At 43.4% G+C, this 20,840-nt stretch overlaps 2 protein-coding genes across 3 annotated transcripts in view; one reads left to right on the top strand and one right to left on the bottom strand.

Annotated features, from left to right (window-relative positions):
• Positions 1-6,478, top strand: part of BRCA2 (BRCA2 DNA repair associated) — a 37,253-nt gene extending 30,775 nt beyond the window's left edge. Inside the window, exons 20-26 of one of the 2 annotated variants that reach the window (XM_032204598.1) lie at positions 1,027-1,148; positions 1,991-2,192; positions 2,363-2,529; positions 2,618-2,753; positions 3,403-3,659; positions 4,335-4,487; positions 5,701-6,478. In XM_032204598.1, coding sequence (XP_032060489.1) covers positions 1,027-1,148; positions 1,991-2,192; positions 2,363-2,529; positions 2,618-2,753; positions 3,403-3,659; positions 4,335-4,487; positions 5,701-6,330 — 1,667 coding nt within the window. In that variant the 3' untranslated portion in view covers positions 6,331-6,478. Of the gene's footprint in view, positions 1-904; positions 928-1,026; positions 1,149-1,990; positions 2,193-2,362; positions 2,530-2,617; positions 2,754-3,402; positions 3,660-4,334; positions 4,488-5,700 lie in introns of those variants that run through there. The other variant, XM_032204606.1, reaches the window with a different exon arrangement.
• Positions 6,479-8,304: 1,826 nt separating this feature from the next.
• N4BP2L1 (NEDD4 binding protein 2 like 1) lies at positions 8,305-19,957 on the bottom strand (the record flags this gene model as incomplete). The annotated part of the gene is given in 6 exon segments (XM_032201823.1): positions 8,305-8,802; positions 10,610-10,686; positions 11,995-12,083; positions 12,904-13,028; positions 19,766-19,923; positions 19,925-19,957. Coding segments are annotated over 6 exon segments (708 nt in total), but the record flags the coding sequence as incomplete, so codon positions are not given.
• Positions 19,958-20,840: the final 883 nt, after the last annotated feature.

Here is a 20,840-nt window from a genome sequence, read left to right as displayed (position 1 = left end):
GGGAGGGGAACGTCGTTTATTTTTCTACAGGAACAGATAGGATTCCATCACAAACGATAGCCTGCACAGTTCAAAGTCCATAGGGTCATTATCTGCAACCCAGCTCGCCTCTCCTTTTTGGTTAATCTTTCTTGGGGTGACCTATAACACTGAGATGTTATCTGACTGCTTCATCAGAACCTGGGGAGCGTTATCAATAACAAAGAAAGGGCAAGTAATGCCATACCCTTAAAAGAAATCTGAATTCCCAGTTGAAATTGGAGATTGCTGTATAATTCTTAGCATCACGGATGTGAACTTAAACATATCAGTCACCTCACTGTGTTGCTTTTTGTTTGATTGGTATCTGGTCTACGTATAGTGGAGTCTACTGAGAAAATGATCAAAGTGTGAGCAGCAAAGATGATCGACCTGAGGAGAGGATTATTGTCTAATGCAATTAAGTTCACCTGGCTTTTTGCTGGTGTCCGAAGGAAAGGAGGCTTCTTCACGTGCAGTCCTGCGTCACCTGCCATCCCAGACCTTGTTATCTTTGAGACTTTCACTTTCCCCTTGTATGAGAGGAGGAGGTGACTGGCACACAGACAGCATGGTCTAGTATCGGTGTAGTTTTGTGGCAAGCTGCCGAGTCTCCCTAAGTGCAGGCACTGAGAATTGCTTGCTACATCAGCAGAAAGCTACTGCCTTGTTAAAACTGTTGTTTTCCTGTTGGTTCAGAAAACCTCATTGGTCAGGTGCATCCCAGAGCTGCTGCTGAGAACTGGCTATGCCATCTCGTAAGACCCTCCCCAGAGTTTGTATTCTATTGTGTATTACAACTAAATACAACATAGTTTGTAAAAGTGATTTTTTTTTCCATTTCTATCTTCCTAAAAACTACAAACATCTATCTATCCCTACATAGAAGAGTTTGGTAGCTTCATTCTGGTAAGTCCTAAGTTATTGTACTTCCTTCATAATAATTTTTCCTTCACTTTTGAAGTGTATTGGTTGGACTCAACATAATGGACTTTATTTTTCCAACAGAGAGAGCCCGCAGAAAAACATCAAGTTCACGTGTAGTTACAAGACAGCAAATCCATAATTTGCAAGATGGTGCCGAACTTTATGAAGCAATCCAGAATGCGTCTGACCCTGGCTATATGGAGGTAACAGTAGAGCCAACTGGGCTACTTCTGAAATGTTCATGGAGTCATTTTTAATCTAGTACCTCCTGCTAAAATCAGCCACAAAACTACTATTTTTTCTTCACATCTTTTGAGATATCCTACAGTATGCTTATTGCTAAGTAAATTATGATTTACTTGAAAAATACTTCAATGAAGTCCTGTTTAAATAGATTAATCTCTTAGATTGCAAAAGAGAGTAAGTGATTTTCTCTGGATATACAAAATCCAGGATATAGTACAATTAAAAATTATTATTTGTGGTTTTATTACTTTTGTTTTGATGTATGTATGTGAAAACTGAATGCACCTTGTAAGACACATTTTTCTTGCGTGCTGCTCGATGAAGAGTTTACGTGATCTTACTGCCGTTTGTCTCCCGATGTGTTTTAGTGTAAATTAGTCAGCTCAGAGATAGCAGCCTGCTGGGAGATGCAACTCTTCTTTTCTTCTTACAGACCTTTTTTGTAACATCTTTCTTATTAAACTGGCAGACGTGCCTGTTGTATGAAATGCTCACCTTAGTTATGTGTTCTTAAGCAGGCTTCTCACTAATTACCCATTAGGAGCAGTGTATAATGTAATACATAGACAACTCAGTACCAGTAAAGACTAGAGTCCCCAGTTATGCAAACATTTTGAGTCTTAGCAGTGTGTCAGTTGAACAATAAATTTTTTGTAACAGAAGAGAATTTAGGAAAGAAACTCTAAAGGATCCTGTCAGGATCTTTCAGGATCTTTTTTTTTTTTTTTTTTTTTTTTTTTTTTGGATCAGTTTTAAAAAAAAAAAAAAAGATACTGAATACGTTTTCTCTTGGTTACAGGGTTATCTCAGTGAAGATCAGCTGAAAGCTCTGAATGCTCACAGGCAGCTGATGAATGATAAAAAGCAAACTCGGATACAGGAAGAATTCAAGAAGGCTGTAGAGTCTGCAGAAAAGGAAAAATATGGTTGTTCCAAAAGGGATGTGTCCACTGTGTGGAAATTATGTGTGGTAGACTACAGAAAGCAAGAAAAACATAAAGGTTAGTACTTGGGGAATAAATAACTTTCATCTTCACATGGTAACTGGCCAACATAGTAAGATTTGAAGAGTTTACCCACAGCTTGCATATAACTGTTTCTGTTTTTATTTTGCTAAAAAGCTTTTGTATTCGTGTTGCCCACCTAATATATCTTAATCTGGTGTTACTAGGAGTGATACTGAGCATCTGGCGTCCACCGCTAGATGTTTGTTCGCTGTTGAAGGAAGGCAGTCGGTTCAGAATCTACCAGCTGTCCACATCACAGTCCAAAGGAAGAGCAGAATCAACTAACATACAGTTAACAGCAACAAAGAAAACTCAGTATCTACAACTATCAGTAAGTGCTTTAACTGCATAGGTATATCACTAAAAAGTGTCAATCTGTATATCAGTGTGTTGGTGGGGTTTTTTTTTTTTTTTTTAAGGTCTCACAGAAGATGCTGCTGCAGATTTTCTTTCCGAGAAAGGCTCTAAAATTCACCAGTTTGTTGGATCCTTCTTTTCAGCCACCATGTGCCGAAGTTGATTTAGTTGGAGTCGTAATTTCTGTTAGCAAAACAGGTACGTTGTTGACCATGTTCGTGACATTGAATCACCATTAAGTTTTTTTTTTATTTCAAAAGTCAAGATGATCTTTGGTGTTATATAGCAGCCAATATACACATATAGTTATATAATAGCTAATATAGCCCATCACCGTGATACACTGGCAGATAACTGTTTTCCTAGAGAAAAAAGGACTTATTTGCTGAGCAAGAATTTAGTATTTGAGTATTCAAGCTTAAAAGAAGCTTTTTCTTTAACTGTGTTCCATGAGGTGCATTCTCACACCCATGTTCTGTGTGCAGCATTAGCATCTGCCACGTATGTGAGCTCCTTTTACGTGCAGTGTCATGGGCTGAGTGGATCCCAGCCCCTTGGAGCTCACGGGTAGACAGGTGGAGAATCTTCTGATAAAAAGCAGAAGCACCATAGAGTATGTTTAAGCACTGGAATGCAGATTTGGAATTGTTTGCTGTAATCAGTATGGAGAGAGTGTAGAATGTGAATGAAGCATTAAACATCTGTTAGCAGGCTGACAGGCTGCTGTTTTGTATTTCTCAGTTAGAACTCTTTCAAGATGTGCGTGACTCTATTTATAGACACGAATTGCAGTAATCAACCTTTATTTAAAGTCTTATGGTTTGATTCATTTTTTTCTTGCTTTTAGGTTTTGCTACTATGGTTTATTTATCTGATGAAAGCTATAATCTGGTGGCAATAAAGATCTGGGCAGATCTCAGGCACTTTGCTATTGAGGATATAGTCGTTCGCTCGTCGTTCATTTCTGCAAGCAACCTTCAGTGGCAGTCTGACTTCAGGTCAGAAATTCCTATGCTGGTGGCTGGAGATCTTTCTGTGTTCTCAGCCAGCCCAAAGGAAACCTACCTTCAAGAGAAGTTTAATGAGCTGAGAAGTCTGGTTGAGGTAAACCTTTACATTGTTAGTTTAATGATGGATTTGAGTTATTGCAGTGTCAACCTGTCACCAAAAAATCCATTAGTGCTACTGAATCTTAAAACAAATAATGCAGATAATGCTGAATTTGAGGGGATTTTGATGAAGATGGAGTAAGGTGTTCATGTACTTTTCTTTGAGGACTCTGCATGTCACCTGTTGAATGTCTTGGCTGTCTTTTTCTTTTTTCCCCATCAGCTCAACACCCCTGTCTTCAGCATGTGCCACAGGATCTTCTCTGGCTAGCAAACCTGTTTTCACCTGCTAGCAGGCAATCTGTCACTTAAAGTTGAAATTTTCTGTCTTGTTCACCTGAACGTGTTCAATATCAACCAACAGCCTGATGGTTTTATTTATTTTTCTTAATTTCAACTTTCTAGTTGTGCCAAATAGCATGTCTTGGTCATGCATTCTCACTTCTTACTGAAAAAGTATTTTCTTTTTTTTTTTTTCTTGCTAATAATAAGAGGAAGGTGTATTTCTTTTCCATTGAAGGTGCAATGGACTTCTGATTTGTTGGTTTTATACAAAATGAACTTCTTGTGGCATTATAATGAGGGAAACAAAGCCCTAGTTTGTGAGCACAGAATACGTGCATAATTTTACAAACAACTATTCTGCATTGTAATCTGTTCTGTTTTATAGAACGTGGACTCCTTTTGCTCTGACGCAGAAAGTAAATTGATGAATTTGCTACAAAGAAGTCAGTCACTCACACCCATGTTACCTAAAAGATGTGGTTCAGAATGCTTTTCTCCTTCCTGTAACTCAGGCCTCTATGCACCGGATAAAAGTTTGGTAAGCTTCTAGTAATTAATTTTGTTTTCATACTGGCTTTACATACAGTAAGGATATAAGCAGGTTTTATACTGCTGGCTGTAGTGAATGGTCTCTGTTTTCAGTCTGCCCCACAGGTTCTCTGTAGGGCAAAGCAAGCTGATTAGAAGCTTTTCCTTGTGTGGGTTACAATTATTCCTTGGGAGGAGCTCTCTAGCCTCATCTTCCTCCAAGCACTATACGAAAATTTCCCCTCACGGTCTGTGTTTTGACAGCTTACTTTAAATACTCTGAATTTTATGAGTAAAATGAATCCTCCTTCCCCTATAGGAAACAAGGAAGTATTTACTACTTCCTCAATGTCATTGTAAAGGTTATCTGACATGGATATGATTGGGAGGAAAATTTTTGATCTGTAAATGTTTCTTCCAGGAGACTCTACAGCATGTGCTCTTGTTTAGAGGTTGTTTCATAGTTTTTTGTTTTTTGTTTGGTATTGCTTGCTATTTTGTAGGTTTAAAGGGAAGAGGTATCACCTAGTAAATGCTGGGATTTTATAGTACTGTTGCCAAAAATTGAGTTAAATAGTACTCTGCTTCCCATCGAGGCTGCTGGTGGCAAGTCTTTCTTGATGTGCAACATGGAGTGAATCAGAACAAAAATTTTTCTTCCCAATCATTGAATAGTTGTGAGGGAGGTGGAAACACACCGACTTCAGATCAATTCTTCAGGACTAAAATGCAGTCTGTAAGGCATCCTTTCCCATTTCAGGGACAGTACTAATATTCTGAATGTTTAGTGATATATATCAATTTATTAAATATATTAATGCTATTTTTTCTCAATTTGATTAAAGATATTCTCAAGTATGTGTTGCAGTGCTGTGTAGTGGGTATCTTGCATGTATTCATGGTTTTTATTCTACCCCTTTTTCCTTCATTTTTCCCTATTTAACAACCCATTGAGCATATATCCAATGCAGAAGACTCAGTTGACTCATTTTTGTAATGACTGCCTTGCATTCTTACCAGCTGGCACAGGAAAGTTCCCATACATTTAGCTTAGTTCTCAGAAGCAGTGTAACTGTGCAAACAGTTAAATGTGTGTGCAAACAGTGACTTGTAAACATCAGTACTTGAAAAAAATAATGTATGGAATTAGTTGAGGAAGATCGACTACCACTACTGCTACGAATGGATTTTCTATTCACCATAAAACTTCTCTTTTTAATCAGATCTCATCTTCTAAAATGGAAATAAAGTATCTGAGCCCTTTGTCAACCAGCACACCAAATATGAAACTCGTCCCACAAGGGTCAGCAAAAACCCCCTCATCTGATGAAGACCACCCCAAAAACAGCAAAAAGAGAAAAGCAATGGACTTCCTCAGCTGCATACCTGCCCCTCCACCCCTGACACCGATCTGTTCGACCATTTCTCCATCTTTAAAGAAGGCATTTCAGCCTCCGCGAAGTTTGGGCTTACAGCGTAGCAAGTCAGGGAAAGAAACAAATCCCAATGTGGGTTTTGTCACCCCCAGCAGAAAAGTGAGAGAAGCCGTCCGTGTTCCCGTTAATGACCTGGTTGCTGATGAAGAACTGGCGATGATTAATACGCAAGCACTCATAAATACTTTACCAGAAGAAAAGAAGACTGAGGGTGTAAATGAGACCAGTACAATAGCTACTAATTTGTCTGATGATCTTTCATCCAAACATAGTTCCAGATCAGCTGAGGAAGCAAAGAACTCATTAAAAAGCAGTTCTGAAGGAGCTGAGGCTCTTCAGGAGGACACAAAGGAGCTTGGGGGCTCATTATCAACCCACAGAATGCTGCAAAGACGAAAATCCCGAAAATGCTACTAGATACACGTGTACAGTATTGTATATATTTCAAGTTTAAATGATTTTTACTTTGTACATTAGATCCTGGTTGTATTTAATAAAGTTATATTACAAAAAATCCTCAGAGGGCATTTCAGCTGCAGGACAAATGATTTGGAGCTGAATAATCATACATTTCTCACACAAACATCACATACACTAGCATCACTCTGGCTGGAGGTTTTATAATCCATCACTTTGATTCTGATGTATTGTTGAATTCTGGCAGGGTCATTGTTTCAGTCTCAAGCAACCTCTTTTGTTACCAGCTGTGGCATTAGCGTAGTTGTTTGTCAGAAGTAGCACAGGGCAAAATCAACAATTGTCTAAATTTATTGGAACCAACCACAGCAGCTTAATTCCAAAATACTCCTCTGTAATTCTGCCGTGGTTCTGTAAACCATAATTCCTTAAAATTATGTAAACCATAATTCCTTAAAATTTCCGTGCAGTGCTAAAACTTTTAGAAAAGAACTATAATTATGACTGATTCATAGTAAAAAAAAATTTAAAGTAGTAATAATAAATCCTTGGTCTTAGTTAGAGGTACTACTTTAAGCCAGAATGTTATGAAAGAAAGCCAGGCCCTTAATTTCATCCCACGTTCTTTCTGCCAGGAGGGAGTTAGTACTTCTGTTCATGGTTTCTTTCTCATTAAGTTCTGCAGGTGAAGATTTTCAAAACTGGAGCTTCTGCACAAGAGAAGCAGTTCTGCGTGGCAGGCTCTGACTCCATGGTTTAGTTATGCCATTATCCTGCCCTTGCCCTTCAGAAGTCAAAGGAGGAAGGCAGCAGCTCCCTCCTGGTGCCCTTCCTGCAGTCCTGTGCCTGTAACTTGGCTCGAGTGCCGGGCTGAGGGCATCTCCCGCAGCCAAGCTGGGCACTGCGGTGGGACTGGGGAATATAAGAGGGTGGCAGCGGCTTCACTTAAAAACTTTGTGCAATGCTGCAGGTGCCCTAAACACCTTAATGAACAATTATTTACAGTGGTGACAGTGCTGCTTTACATGCAGCCTGAGTTAAAAAATAAAAATAAAAACTATAATTCATCCCACCCCTACTGCTTTATACAGACTCCTAGAGCTTCATTTCCTTCATTTCTTCATTTCCTACTGCCAACTACCTTGCTACCGCCCTCTTCTACAGCCACTGCCCAGGTGGCAGTGTAATTCTGCACCTACTTACAGAGAATTGCCATCACAAATGCTGAGTTTTACAATAATGTTTCATGAGCCCTGTTGACCAAGACCTATCAACAGGATTTTAAAAGTTTTTTGGAACTCCTGCAGAATAGCTTCTTTTCCTCATCCAGCCATCAGTCAATGGCTTCTCTGCACTGCGTGGCAGAAGGGGTCAATTTCTTCCCTTACAAACACTTTTTTCCCCCTCCTTTCTCAAGTTGTCATTTTGTGCAATACCCTTTGTCCTGAGTTCAGGTAGGCAGCAGCCTTGTGCTTTGCCTATTTACAGCTGCCTCTGTAGCCCGGTGCCACCTTCATGTTAGCAAGCACTCACCCAGTACCAATCTTTCCTTCAGGAAACTGAACGCTGCCTCCTCTGCTGTCTCCACAAGATGAAGTTTAAAGCATTAAAGTTTTCCTCCTTCAGGCTGGAGATGCTGTTTGGCTGTGTTAGTGCTAAGGTAAGAACAGCATAGATGCAGGCAGAAGATGCGGAGATGCAGAAGAGCATCAAATCTTGCTACACTCTCTTAGAGCTACCTTTTCCATGATCGACTTTTCACCTCTCTGAAAGTTAGCAGTTAAAACATGCCAGACAAGAAGGGGACGACAGAAAGGATTATCCAGGAGCAAAAGTGCAAGAAGTGACCACTGCATGGAGAAGGAATTGGCCACGTGGGCTGTAAGAAAAAAAATCTAAGAGCATTCAGTGCTCTCTAGCAGTTACAGCAATGCAAAAAAAAAAAAAAAAAAAAAAAAAAAAGAGTGAGGCCCAGCCAACAAATTTTACCATAAGCCAGAATGAATTTTAGTGAAGGAAGAAGGATGAGGGCATGCAGTTTGTGCCAGAGATAAGAGGGCAATCAGCCAAGAAGATCTGTGAGATCATAATCTAGCGCCTTGTAAAGACTTTTAAGAACTAAAAGTCTGCTTTTGAAATGCAGTAGGAAAATACAAGAATATAAAACAGTTTAGTTTAAAAAAATAAAGTAAAACTAGAGACTTTGATCCCCTGATAATTAAAACACGCACAGAAGCCTCCACCCCTCAGCGAAATGGCAGGGTGCGCGTGCGTGCCGGGCGCGGTCTGTGTGAGCAGCCCGGCGGGGGGCTGTGGTGGGCGCCCAGGCCGTGAGCTGGGCTTGGTCCCGTGGCGCTTCTGTCGTCTCTGCCGGGCTGCTGGGCGTGGAGAACGCTGTGGAAGGTGACGTGGTGCTCGTATTCCTCTTTCATCCGCTGGATCTTTTGCCGCGGGACGTCGTGGATATTTCTTCTGTAGAGGCAACGGTAGCAGAAATATGTTACGGGTTGGCTTGCATTTGTTGGACATCGCTCCTGGTGCTTGGTGAGCCTTTTCTAGCTGTTGTTTTTTGGCTAAACCATTGGTCGCAGCCACCTGCCTCTCGACAATACTGCAGGGACTGCTGGAAAAAATAACCCGCATATTTTTGTGGGCAGCAAGGCCAGAAGAGGTTAGGCGACTGCATTGAAACAGCCAGGTGAGAAAGAGCTATGTACAAGACCTGTATCTTATTTTATGTGAATATTGCTGGGTTTTGGAGCCAACAGCTTGTTAGCACCAGGATGAGCTTTCATACTTCTGGCTGTGGATAGCCCAGGCACTGACTTGTAACAGGTGTGGAGGTCACACATCTGTTGTTGCTTTAGCTGAGTGCATGTGGGGAAAAAAAATCATCCCTCATGTGATGCAGAATGGGCAGAAGTGATGGTGGGGGAGGTGGTGCTGCTGGTGGCTCTGTAGCAAGCTCAGCGACTAGGGGGGTGGGGGAGAAAAGCTGGGAATTTGCACCTGTATAACACAGGTTTGGGCTCCATATGTGAAAACAGGGGGGGGAAGACTCAATAGGAACACAAGATGAGGTTGGGAGGAGAGGAGACATTGCACATGATTTTAGGGACATGGTTTAGTGGGTGATACTGGCGGTAGGGGGATGGTTGGCCCAGATGATGTTGGAGGGCTTTTCCAACCTTAATGGTTCTGTTCTATAAAAATAGGGGGAAGGAAGCGGAAAGAGAAACGTGTAGGACTTCACTGTTTGTAATGGAAGCTGCCCATGGCCACACATGGTGACTCCAGGGCAAATATATAAATTAAAGTAGGCCTGGGAAGAGGGGAGCAATATGCTCAACCATGCAGGGGTTTCTGGACAAATCATAAACTTTTCAAAGACTGCCTGCTACTTCTGTGTCTCTGGGAGTTCGTGAGCTCTGAATAGCTTTATTTTTACCATTTATCTCCATAGGGCCCTACTAGTGAGCTAGTGTGACGTTGTCTTGAAGCTGCATTTTCAAAGTCTTGCTGTGTGCAAATCCTGGAGTGCTCAAAATGTTTGTTTTTGTTTTGTTTTATTTTTCTCCAGTGGAATTAAGATGAAATCAGTGCAGCAGGTCTCCAGCTGCAGCATCCCCACTTGTCATGGGCATGAGAGCCACCAGCACCCAGTGCCCTACACATGGGCAGTGTGCACCTGGGGTCAGCAACCAGCACAACTGCAAAGATGATGCAGAACCGGAATTGATCAGAGCAAACCAGCCCATACTCCTGCCTTTTTTCTGCCCAAGCAGCTGGGAATGGTGCTGTCCTTCAAGACTGACATCCTGTGCCTTACCAGGGGCATACAGGATGCATGAACAGAGCTCTGGCAAGAGCTACCTGCCTTCTTACAGGAGATTTACACTGCTCACGGCTTGTGGACTAAAGATTTAGGTACCTAGAGAACCTAGGGTATCGCTAGGACGTTTATCTGGTATCAGGAAACCTGCAGCCAGTGCTGAAGGTACTGGAAGCAACTTTCAGATGTCTCTTTATCAATTGCTAAAACGCTGCCCCAAACTGCAGGTGTTTGAGTTAGCCTTACAGTCTTGGCAGGCTACTGCAAAAGCTGACTTGTTTCAAATAATTACACAGCAGAAATGGCTCAGCCTGAATGAAGTACGCACGCCCTTTCATTGTCATTTACCAGGTGACATTTCAGGGGGTATGAAGAGGAGAAGTGCTGACCTTTCTCAGAGCACAACAGTGAGAAGCTGTCTGCTGCACCAAAGAGAAAAAGCTGTACCTTGTCAGTTCGTGAACATTGAACTTCCAGGGTGTATCTGGTTCCCGGAATATAACTTCGTAGCTATTTTCACGTGCCTGAAGAAATACACACAAGTTTTAGATTTAGGGCCACCAAACCCAGGAGTAGCCAATTTTCCAGCCCCCCCTTAAAATTTTTATCAGGTTAAGAGATGTATCACGCATCTCCAGGAGCCAGAAGGAAGAAGCTCACCACGGCTCCCACCAGGGTGTTGGTCTGACTCCCTGCCAGTCCATTCCCCCTTACACCAAAGGCTTTGGGTCTCCCAGCACACCCTGCCTCCGCATTGCCCCAGCACCCTGCTCCCTGTGGCAATGGGGCTCTGCCACGGGAGCTCTGTGGCAGTCACAGAAGGTTCAAGAGCCACAGGTTGGCTGCGCCAAGCTGGAGCTTCTGGGAGTGTCGTGCTATTTCCAGGCACTGAACCTACAGGTCTTGATTCCTTTTTTTTCATGGTAAAGCAACATATTTGTATCTCCATATGTGTATACATATACATCTATATGTATATGTGTATATATATATTTAGCTAACACAGCTATTGATTGCTTTTGGGATTTGATTTGGAGGGGTGAACACTGCCTCCTGAAGAGATTATATAGTAGCAGAAAGGAGGCAGGGGACTCTTGATCTTTTTACATCTCGTACACCTCTAGCTGCGATCTCTCACTTGCTTCATGGTCACCCAGAAGCACTCACAACTTCCTCCAGAACAGTAACATGTCCAGGGTTTCCAGCACCACTATTATTTTTTGCCTCTTCTGAGCTCCCATAAAAGCAATACCTTGACCCAAATTTTTTTTCTAATGTGATCGGAACCCAAGAACTTACAGCTGTGCATAAGCATGAGTGTGATGTTATCAGGCAGGCCAGACTATGAAACTGTGCTAGATATTGGCAATAAATGCTATGCCTGCCAGCACTACTAAAAAGAGATACTGAATGCACCCTTCAAGGACTCTTTCTGATGTATTTTTCACAAGTCATAAACTAAAATTTTGATATATTTGTTAACTTTGGAAACTCTTAGATTTGGTCAGTTTCAGATTCAACAGTTTGGAAACTGTCACACTCATGTCACTGTTAAGGATTGCCTGATTGCCAAGAAGCTACAGGGCAAGTTCAAAGATCATTAATCTCTCTAATAATTTTGCCTTCACTGAGGTGTATAGCTGGCTAGATAAAATAATTGCATAGGCACCTTTTCCCCTATGTCTTCGCAATATAAATTATTAACTATAATTAGAGGACTGAGGGAAAATGGAAGTCATTAGTTTTAGCCTTGTTAAGAATTGTTTCAGTCAGATCACCTCTTCAATGTCAGAGCTGAGCGTGTAAAAGCAATAAATCATAGCTTTCCCTACCATCATCACATACGGCTTCATTTCCCAAGCATGGATGTTGGTGTTATCAATAATAACCGGGCTTTTCCCATTCTTCATTGCTTTGCGTGCTGTAATGTAACACATCAAGTAAAGCTAAAACGTATTAAGTAACAGACTGAGCCAGGTCTTCCTAGCCTAGAAGGGTCCTTTCCTTGCCCACTCCTAGCACGCTTGGCTCCCCGCCGGACTTGGGTTTGTAGCTACCACCCAAAAGCAAGCAGAGGTCGGCACCCAGCAGGTGTTTCCTGCAGGTGATGCAGCTGGTGGCTGTGCTCAGTAGCAAGATCTGAAACTTGTGTGAACACATTTAGACACATTTAGGTATTTACAGCAAGTATGAGAGACCATTATTTGCAAAAGATGTCTGTTTTATGATCCCAAGGTACGTTTGCCAATGCTATAACTGAGTTCAGAGCACGGCCTCCAATATATGTAACATTTTTCTCTCTCAGCTAGCCATGTAGGTCATTTCATTCTCAAATTATGGAGGTTTGGAAGTTTTCCTCCTGCCTGTCACTAATTCCTCACTGCCACCCACTTCTAGGTCAGGACAGACACCTAAGGAGGTGCAGTCTGCACCATGCCAGGCACACAGCTGTGCTGAGCAGCTGCAGTGCTGGCATTTGCATGGCACCTGCTGTTAATCAAGCTTCAGCAGGGCTACCTCAGAGTCAGTTCTATTTCCAAAACCAGTAACTATCACCAACATTAATTCATTTTAAATTCCTCTCTTTAACGCTACAAAATAATATCAGAAGTGGCAAATATATTTTAACCAATACACCATGAACTTCACCTACTTTGAGATATTTTTATTTGGGGGCTCAATTTGAAGACATACTGAAAAGCAAAACTATGCTGACAAAAGACTGGATCGATTTCAGTCACCTCTCTTTTGGTTCCACTTGTGTGCATCCTCTAGGAAGTCAGGCTCAAACACGTACACACCATTTCTAGTGAAGAAGTCATCAGTACTAAGAACCACAGCACTGGGATAGTCGTACTTCAGTTGTCTGGAAAACAAAAACCACAATGAAAGAAGGATTAGGATGTGCAAACACATGCCTTTAACAAAGAACATTACATCAAGAGCTGTACGACTGCTCTGCAAATTTGCACAGTCCTTTGTTTGGAAAATCCCAGATTAAAGAGATCTGAAAATAATGTAATCAGTAGGTGAGCATGCAGGAGCTTAAAGGCATGTTTGATTTCTTTAATTCAGCAGAGAGATCCACAATGGACCGCCAACACGAGTCTTTAATCATAATAATAAATTCAATTTTCTGAGTTATTTGAGAAGGTATGAACATACATTTTAAAAAATACTGCTAATCCCATGGAAGTGAGTCTTAAAAGGCAATTCTCTTACGGGAGTTTCACTACAGAAAGATTTTTGAAGATAATAAGGAGGAATGGTTGGTCATTTAGTAAGGATTGTCTGTATTATCAGCTTTGTCTTGTTCTTTGTTCTTCTTCTTCTTTCTCTGGCTGTAAAGCATGCAGCTCCTTTCCTTTAATGTACAAACAAGTATGAGAGGGATTAGTCAACATTTCCTATTATTTTATGGTTCTTTCTGCTTCTCCTTTGTCTCTGTTTACTCTGCCCTCTTCTTGTCGAGTTGAGTCATTTTTCTTTGATTTCCATTTTTTAATGTTTTGCAGACAAATTTGCATCGCCTGGCTTGGCCACCTCAGATGCAGCAGATCCATAAAGGAGGTCCCCTGTGGTCAACAGCCAAGGGCAACCCCCTTCTCTTCATGTTGACGTGTGTCCCACAACCATGTCCACTCACAGCTGGGACGAGATCTGGTGGTGTCTTGCTGCAGGCTGACCTTTCAGGAGGCTAAGGAATGAAAATGCTCCTGATGTGGTGGCTTGAATTTGAAGGGTTCTTCCTGCAAATTAGTCCTCAGGGAACATTAAAAAGAAATCTTAATGCAAAACTGGGTTTCTGTTTGTGTGTTTTCATCTTATTTGTGTCCATACGCTGAACTGTTCACTTTGTCAGTCAAGGGAGTGTTGGGAGGAGGAGGGAGGGAGGGAATCTCTGCAAGAAGCCAGGGAGAGCCCACGGCATCACCTCACTGCTCCCTTATCTTGTCAGGGCCCCAGAAGCCAAGACAGAAGAAAGTAAGGCCAGTCCAGAAGCCTTGTGACTCTCAGACACGAACGTCGCTGCCCTGCTATCTCACGCCACACATGGTCTTCAGTCTGTGACTCATTTCAGCGTCCTCGATAAAACGCTTCTCTTCCATCCCCATAAGCTCCAGAACAACAATTTCTCAATGCCTTATCTAATTGAGCAACGGCAGGGGAAAAGGTCCCTCTAGGTTATCGGCAAAAAAACAGACGGGCAGACAGAAAAGGCTTAATTCTGTCATCTCGAGCTCGACTCCAGCCATTTACCTACCAATTTCATCCTAACCTGCCTGCCAGCAGCAATTCCTCACTCGGATTGCACTTTGCTTTTCCTTGAACCAAGGCCGACTTCTGACTTGTTTCACCTGCGCTGTAATTTCCACCGTCTGCTGATTAATTCGTGTTATTTTGGGGTAGCCACTGCCACAGGGAGCAGAGACTCGCTGCTGGCTGACCAGCCAAGGCCAACCTCACTGCTCTGTGCTGCAGCCACTAAGTTACATACCTTTTAACACACAGTTATCTTCTAGCTCAGAAGAGATGTTTTATTTACCTAATTACTGCTGGACAAACAGATCCAAAAAAAAGTTTTTTTTTTTAAAAAAAAACACAAAACTTTAGTTTTGGTCCCATGCAAATAATTCTTATCACGAAGAGCATGTGAGCACCTAATGCTTATCTGTTTGCTCTCACGCTGACACACTGATAAATTTAGCTCTCAGTAATTCAGTACCTTACCTTTCCCGTTTCATCCATCTGCATCATAATCTCTTCTCTAAAAAGCTGATTGTGCTAAAATATGTTGTCCCTTTACTTATTAAGATGCACATAAAATTGTACATACTAATAAAAGATCTCAGTATGTTTTTCTTCTTTGGTATTTCCTTTCAAAATGTTATCACAGTGCAAAATTTTAAAATACTTTTTAGCATTTTAAATGCTAACAGAGAGCTTTGATATGTAAGCAACTTAAGCAGTGTGTGATTACCTGCACATTCAGTTTACTATCTTCATATCCCTGGTAATAAAGCAGATAAAACTGGGACTTCAAAGGAGGAAAAATATGGTACAAAATGTGTTCAGAGCTATGGATTACTGTCATGTTTACTATACTCAGACTAAACAAATAAAACCACACTAATAGCAACATAACAAAACATTAAGCTTGTTTTGCTGTCTCTAACACTTGTTTTTCCACAACCAAACTGACTCCAAAGCTTACAGCTCTTTCCTGCCACCTTGTTCCATTCTGTTTGTTTTGTCCCTTTTAATTTCACTTGCAAAAAATAAAAATAAATTCATTTGCACCCAAGACACTGATATTTTGCTTGAAACTACAGCCATTGAGATCTACATAGGACCAGAGGTTGGTGTAGAATAAAGGTTTTACATTATCCCATTAGACTCCTGATCACTCTATGCAACAATAATGCTTGTATTGGAGCTAAATATACAAAATAGGAGGATTTGTGCCCAGTGTTATTTATTAATAAATTCTGAGCAGCACCCATTGCAGTTAGATCAGTAAGTGTAAACCACATCAAGGATGAAAAGAAAAAAGAAATCTCTTTGCAAGATCGAAGGGTACTTACAGGCTACGTCTGCACTGAAGAAAAGCCACTGGACTTTAAGCACTGCATTGTGATAAACAGTATCTGTCAAAAGTTCAGTATTAATTAGCCTACACGATACTTAATTGCTCCGTACTGCAGCTGCCTTGCAGCAGTTTTAATATGGTCTGTTACAGGCACAAGTCTGCTCTCGTGCCTTTCTTTCCCCTTCCCAGGGGGAAGCAGATTTCCAAGCTAGGTGAAGTACCTTGTTAGACTGATGCAACTGGAAAAAAAAAAAAAGGTTTTCAGATGCTTATGGCACAGAAGCAGCAAACTGCTGGCAGGCCTGGGGACTGCTCAAACCCTCCGGGAGCCCTCAGTGTGCGCAGAGGCTCCAGCGTTGTCACCAGCCCCAGCAGCAGCTGCAGGGACGCCTCCGACCAGCGCGGGCTCTCGGTGCATTCACCTCTACTCTTCACCCTGCTCAGGTTTACCATGGCTGCAACTACTAAAAAAGAATATTTCTGTTGAAAATACAGCTCCATGAGCTAACAGAGAGGGGTTTTGAAGCCTTCTAAGTTATTTATCTGAGGACCTGCTCCCACGACTTATACAGTTCTTGAAGTAGCCAGTTTATTAATAGCATCTTCAGTGCTTTCAAACGATCAATTCTGATTTTAACTGGAGATATTTCTGTCCTCACAGACCATAAAATTACTAGCCATGATTTCCACTAGCTGGATACAAGTACAGGACTTGAGAGAAGTCCCCACCTCCACTAACGATGTCACTGGAGAAAAGAAAGCCCCTGTCTGCATTTCACAGGCTGTCACGTCTTTCCATCAGAAACTCTGGGAGTGAATGGATGTCCGATATTCAGTCTGGTAAAAAGACTGGCAGGAGTGTTTTCTGCTTTCATAAAAACTAACAGAACTGAGTGCCGGGCAGATCTTAGGCCTCGTAGAGTCTCAAGATACAACTTCTTTCCAGTGTAATGCAGATCCTAACATTTATGTGCTAGTACTGCATACAGCCACTTGTTCTGCTCACTAAAAAGCCTTCCTGTGGCTTTTCAGCATTCAGTTTCGGCAGAAAATGAGAAAAACGAGAAACAGAGCACACGCACAGTGCTGTCAGCTGCCTGCAGTGTTTTGATAACTTGCAGTGAGCGCCCTGAGGACTCTGCCCCGGCGCGGGGCTGCCAGGCAGCACGGCAGTGCCTCCACGTCTCACCGGCAGGACATGAGCAGCAGCCGTGCTGTGCCTGTCAATAAACACGTTCAGAAGGACCTGAAGCACGAGCATGCCGCATACACAGGTAGATGTTGACAGTGTGTTACCATCTGGAAGCAGGAGCTGCAGAGCTAATAGGCAAAGTCCATGAACTGTGCTGCAATTCTCCCGTAGGGTTGGGATCCTGGTGACAAAGGACAGGCTGATTCGGGATCCTACCCGTGGCAGGGCTGGAGAAGGGACTGGAGGTGAAGGGAGGAACAAGACAAATGCAGCAGAGAGAACTGGGGAAGACAAAGCCTATGCCAAGCACCGATTCCTCAGTACCAATGTATTTTTCCCTTCTGTGTCTTCATCACCTGTTGTGGATGACTATTCACTTTACACTTCATAAGGGAGCACAAAACCGGTCCTATTTCAAGTGGTAAATCAACAGTAGACGTTGAGAAGTTACATATTTGATCGTGCCCAGCCTAGTGCTTGAGCAAAACTGTTAAATAGGTTACGTGTTATGTTGAGTTGTGCGTTTCCACCACAAACAAAGTCTGTTGTGGAAGCAGATACGAGCCTGCACGTGGCTCACTTGATTTTTGGAGATGTTTTGCAAGCTGAACGTACTACTGCACCTCAGACATGTTTTCTTAGCAGTTGCCTCTGATGATGTACAGTGAATGATTAGAGGGCACCAGTTAGGATCACCTAATAAATAGGTGGCTCAGGGATGTGCATCCTTAACAGTGGTATGATTGGAAAAGATGCTGTAATTATATCTTACAAAGCTGTATCCAAACAGTGCCAGGTGATAATGAAAGGTCAGGGAATCAAGCCCTGAGCCCTAGCTTGCTCCTGGACAATAGTCTGGTGCAACAAACCGACAAGGGGATGCTCTATCAGCGAGTTGCAGTATCACTGGTGATAACATTCACGGTTCATGACATTTCTGAGCGCTGTAAAGGCACACAGCTTGCAACAGAAATAGTAGCTGACATGAATAATGAATGAACGGAGACGTGTGTGAAAGCACCAGAAGAAACAGCAGAGCAAAGGTTAAAACAATGGCATATGCTGATAACCAAGAGCAGAGTTAACAGCTATGAAACTGGGAAACGTGCTCGTCACCCACACACTGATACAGAGCAATGACTTGCCACTAGGAGACAGGAGAGCAGGAGGATGGCCAGCAGGTCCTGCTAGCCTGCAGCCACCCTCCTCTTTCCAAAAGGGAGAGAGCTCTAGCTGTAAAAGCACCCAAAGTGGGAAAACAAAAATAACAGCCAAAAATCTTGCCTAAGATTCATGAAAAATGGCATCATGGTAACTGCTAGAGGGCATAAAAAGCCCACGTTGTCACCACTAACCAAGAAGAACCTAGAACAAAAAGCAAAAATGAGGCTGCCGAAGGACCTTGTCCTTGCTGATTTTGGCCACACCACCTGTGCACATGTATCCTGATGCTTGCAAATATTTGAATGTGATAGTGTGAGTGAAAAAAGTCAGAGAGAATGATTTTTAATGGGTAAAATTAGCTTACCTGAACATTTTTAAAGTAAATCTCACGTTTCCTCACCAATAGGATCTCGCACCGTGCTTGTTGTACTAATTCTCTACAAACATATTCCTGCCTAGCACACTACAATTGCCAACACCAAAAGATACACAGTCTGGGATGCTGGAAAGAGCAAATTTCAAAAATTTCTTGGCACAGTCCTTTCGTTATCTGACAGAGCTAACAGAGAGGTGCTACAGGCAGCTCTCACAGCTGCCCTTTGAGCCACGTAGTGTTTATGATACAATCAGCAGGGGCTAGATGCAGAACAAGTTCTTCAAGCCTTCCCCTTACAGGGGACTAAAACAATGTTTACGATTTATTCTGCAAATCCACCATTAATAATTAAACTCGTGTTTTGACCTGAAAAAAAAGAGGCGAGTTATTTGCATTGGCTGTGAATACGTACCCCAAAATCCCTCCGTTCACTCTGGCACACTCTCCTCACGGGGGGGAAGCCCACGGTGAACGTCCACCTTTTGGTGGAGAGCAGGGGGACACCAGGAGCTTTGGGATACCAGGCTGGTCGCGATACCAGGCCGATCGTGATACCAGGCTGTGGCTATGGGGTCAGGCAGGCTGTGGTGCCACCCCACAGCACTCCCCTCGGGGCTTTTCCACCAATTTTTCACCAGTCCTGGAGCCTCTCCTGCCTCTCTCCCACACCACTGGGGCTCAGACAACTCGAAACCAGAAGTCGCAGCCCTTGGCAATTCTCACTGCGAGACGGAGGAACTGCTTTATCGTCGGCAATCGACCACAAAATAAAAAAGCCTTAGCCTGGTAATTTTACAGAACAACAAATAGCTTGGCTGGGGTGATTTAGTGGCTTACTGGCAACGCACCTTTGGGCACTAATCCCTTAAAAATTATGAAGGGAACCTTGCCCCACGCACTGGGCTGTGTGTCCTTAACGCAGCTCCTCATGGCTGGAGCAGCAAAGCTTTGAAGCATTTTTGAGCTTTCCGCGAGGCTCCTGCTCCCCTTCCCGGCCAGAGAAGCTCCCGAGGTGGCTGTCATAACCCTATTTCCATCTCGCAGCCCAGCCTTGCTCCTTCCAGGTTTTGGAGCAAGCAGAGGACCCCCTGGCACCACCCCGGGCCATTTGGGGCTCAGCTCTAGCACCTTGCCCGAGGGCTGGCTCCTTGCTTTCCACCAGCCTGAGGGAGCCAAGACCCTGCGAGGCAAAGCCCTAAAGGAACCCTAAAGGAACCCTAAAGGAACCCTAAAGGAACCCTAAGCGGCTGTCACGGCACCAGCCCCCTTCCCAGCCCTCACCTGGCCAGCGTGCTCTTCCCGGAGCCGGGCAGGCCCCGCAGCAGCACCAGGCTCTTGCCGAAGCGCCTCCGTGGCGGGGGCTGCAGGCTGAGCCCCCCCAGGGCTCGGAGCAGCCGCTCGTCCATGGGGCCCGGCCCGGATCGGTCCCGGTCGTGCGAGGGCCGGGCCCGGCCCGGAAGGGGGAGGGAGGCGGCGGGGAGCCGGCCCCGGCCCCTCCCGGGGAGGCCTCGCACAGGGAAGGGCTGGGCTGCCCGCGGGGGGCCGGCTGTGGTTACTAAAAATTAATTAATTTGCACGGTATCCAGGTGGGGGGGGCGATGCTGCCGGTGCTGAGAAGCCCCAGGCCCAGGTTCTGGCCCCCCGTACTCTGCCCGCAGGCTCTGTCACCACAGCACGCCCGAGCTGCCTACAGTACCCCAGCTTTAGGATCTATTTTATTCCTTTCGTTTTCTTTCTTTTTTATTGGATTCCACCCAAAAGCAGGCGAGGATTCCAGGCAGCCACAGCTAAGTAACTGTGCTGCATTGCATAAGCAGCCCCATGCATCAAGCTCAGTTCAGCTTCCCTTTTTTTTCCTCCATATGCATTATCACATGAGAAACCACAGTGAATTTAACGTGATTTATTTTCTGTAAAGAAAGCCTGACCTGCTTTAACATTACGGCCACGCAAGACAAAGAAAGAATACAGTTTCCACTGAAAACAAAAATACTCGGTGTGGTGTCAGTCGCCCTCTCGGAGCCATACAAACCAGCAGCTGCAGTCTGGTCAGAAACCAGGCTCTACACTACAGGGACACATGTCCATTTAACTGAAGTTTTGGCTCTAAGAGTCTGCAAATAGTGCTAAAGATGGTGTTTGCACACCATAGGAAAGCTTAGTTCCCCCTGATGTGGCACACCAAGTACTGTAGTAATGTTTTAATTACTTTGAGAAAGCAAATCTGAGGAAACCAGCATACTTTTCACCACTAGCTGAATCAAGTGGAAAAAGGTGGCAGGGAATAAGATCCATAAACTTCACAAATCAAACCTACCATCAGGCAACACCCTTCTCTAAAAGATGAAACAATTTG

Source organism: Aythya fuligula, chromosome 1 (genome assembly GCF_009819795.1).
Source record: "Aythya fuligula isolate bAytFul2 chromosome 1, bAytFul2.pri, whole genome shotgun sequence".
NCBI lineage: Eukaryota > Metazoa > Chordata > Aves > Anseriformes > Anatidae > Aythya > Aythya fuligula.
Note: the sequence above shows the minus strand (reverse complement) of the source record. Positions and strands in the feature narration are given on the sequence as shown.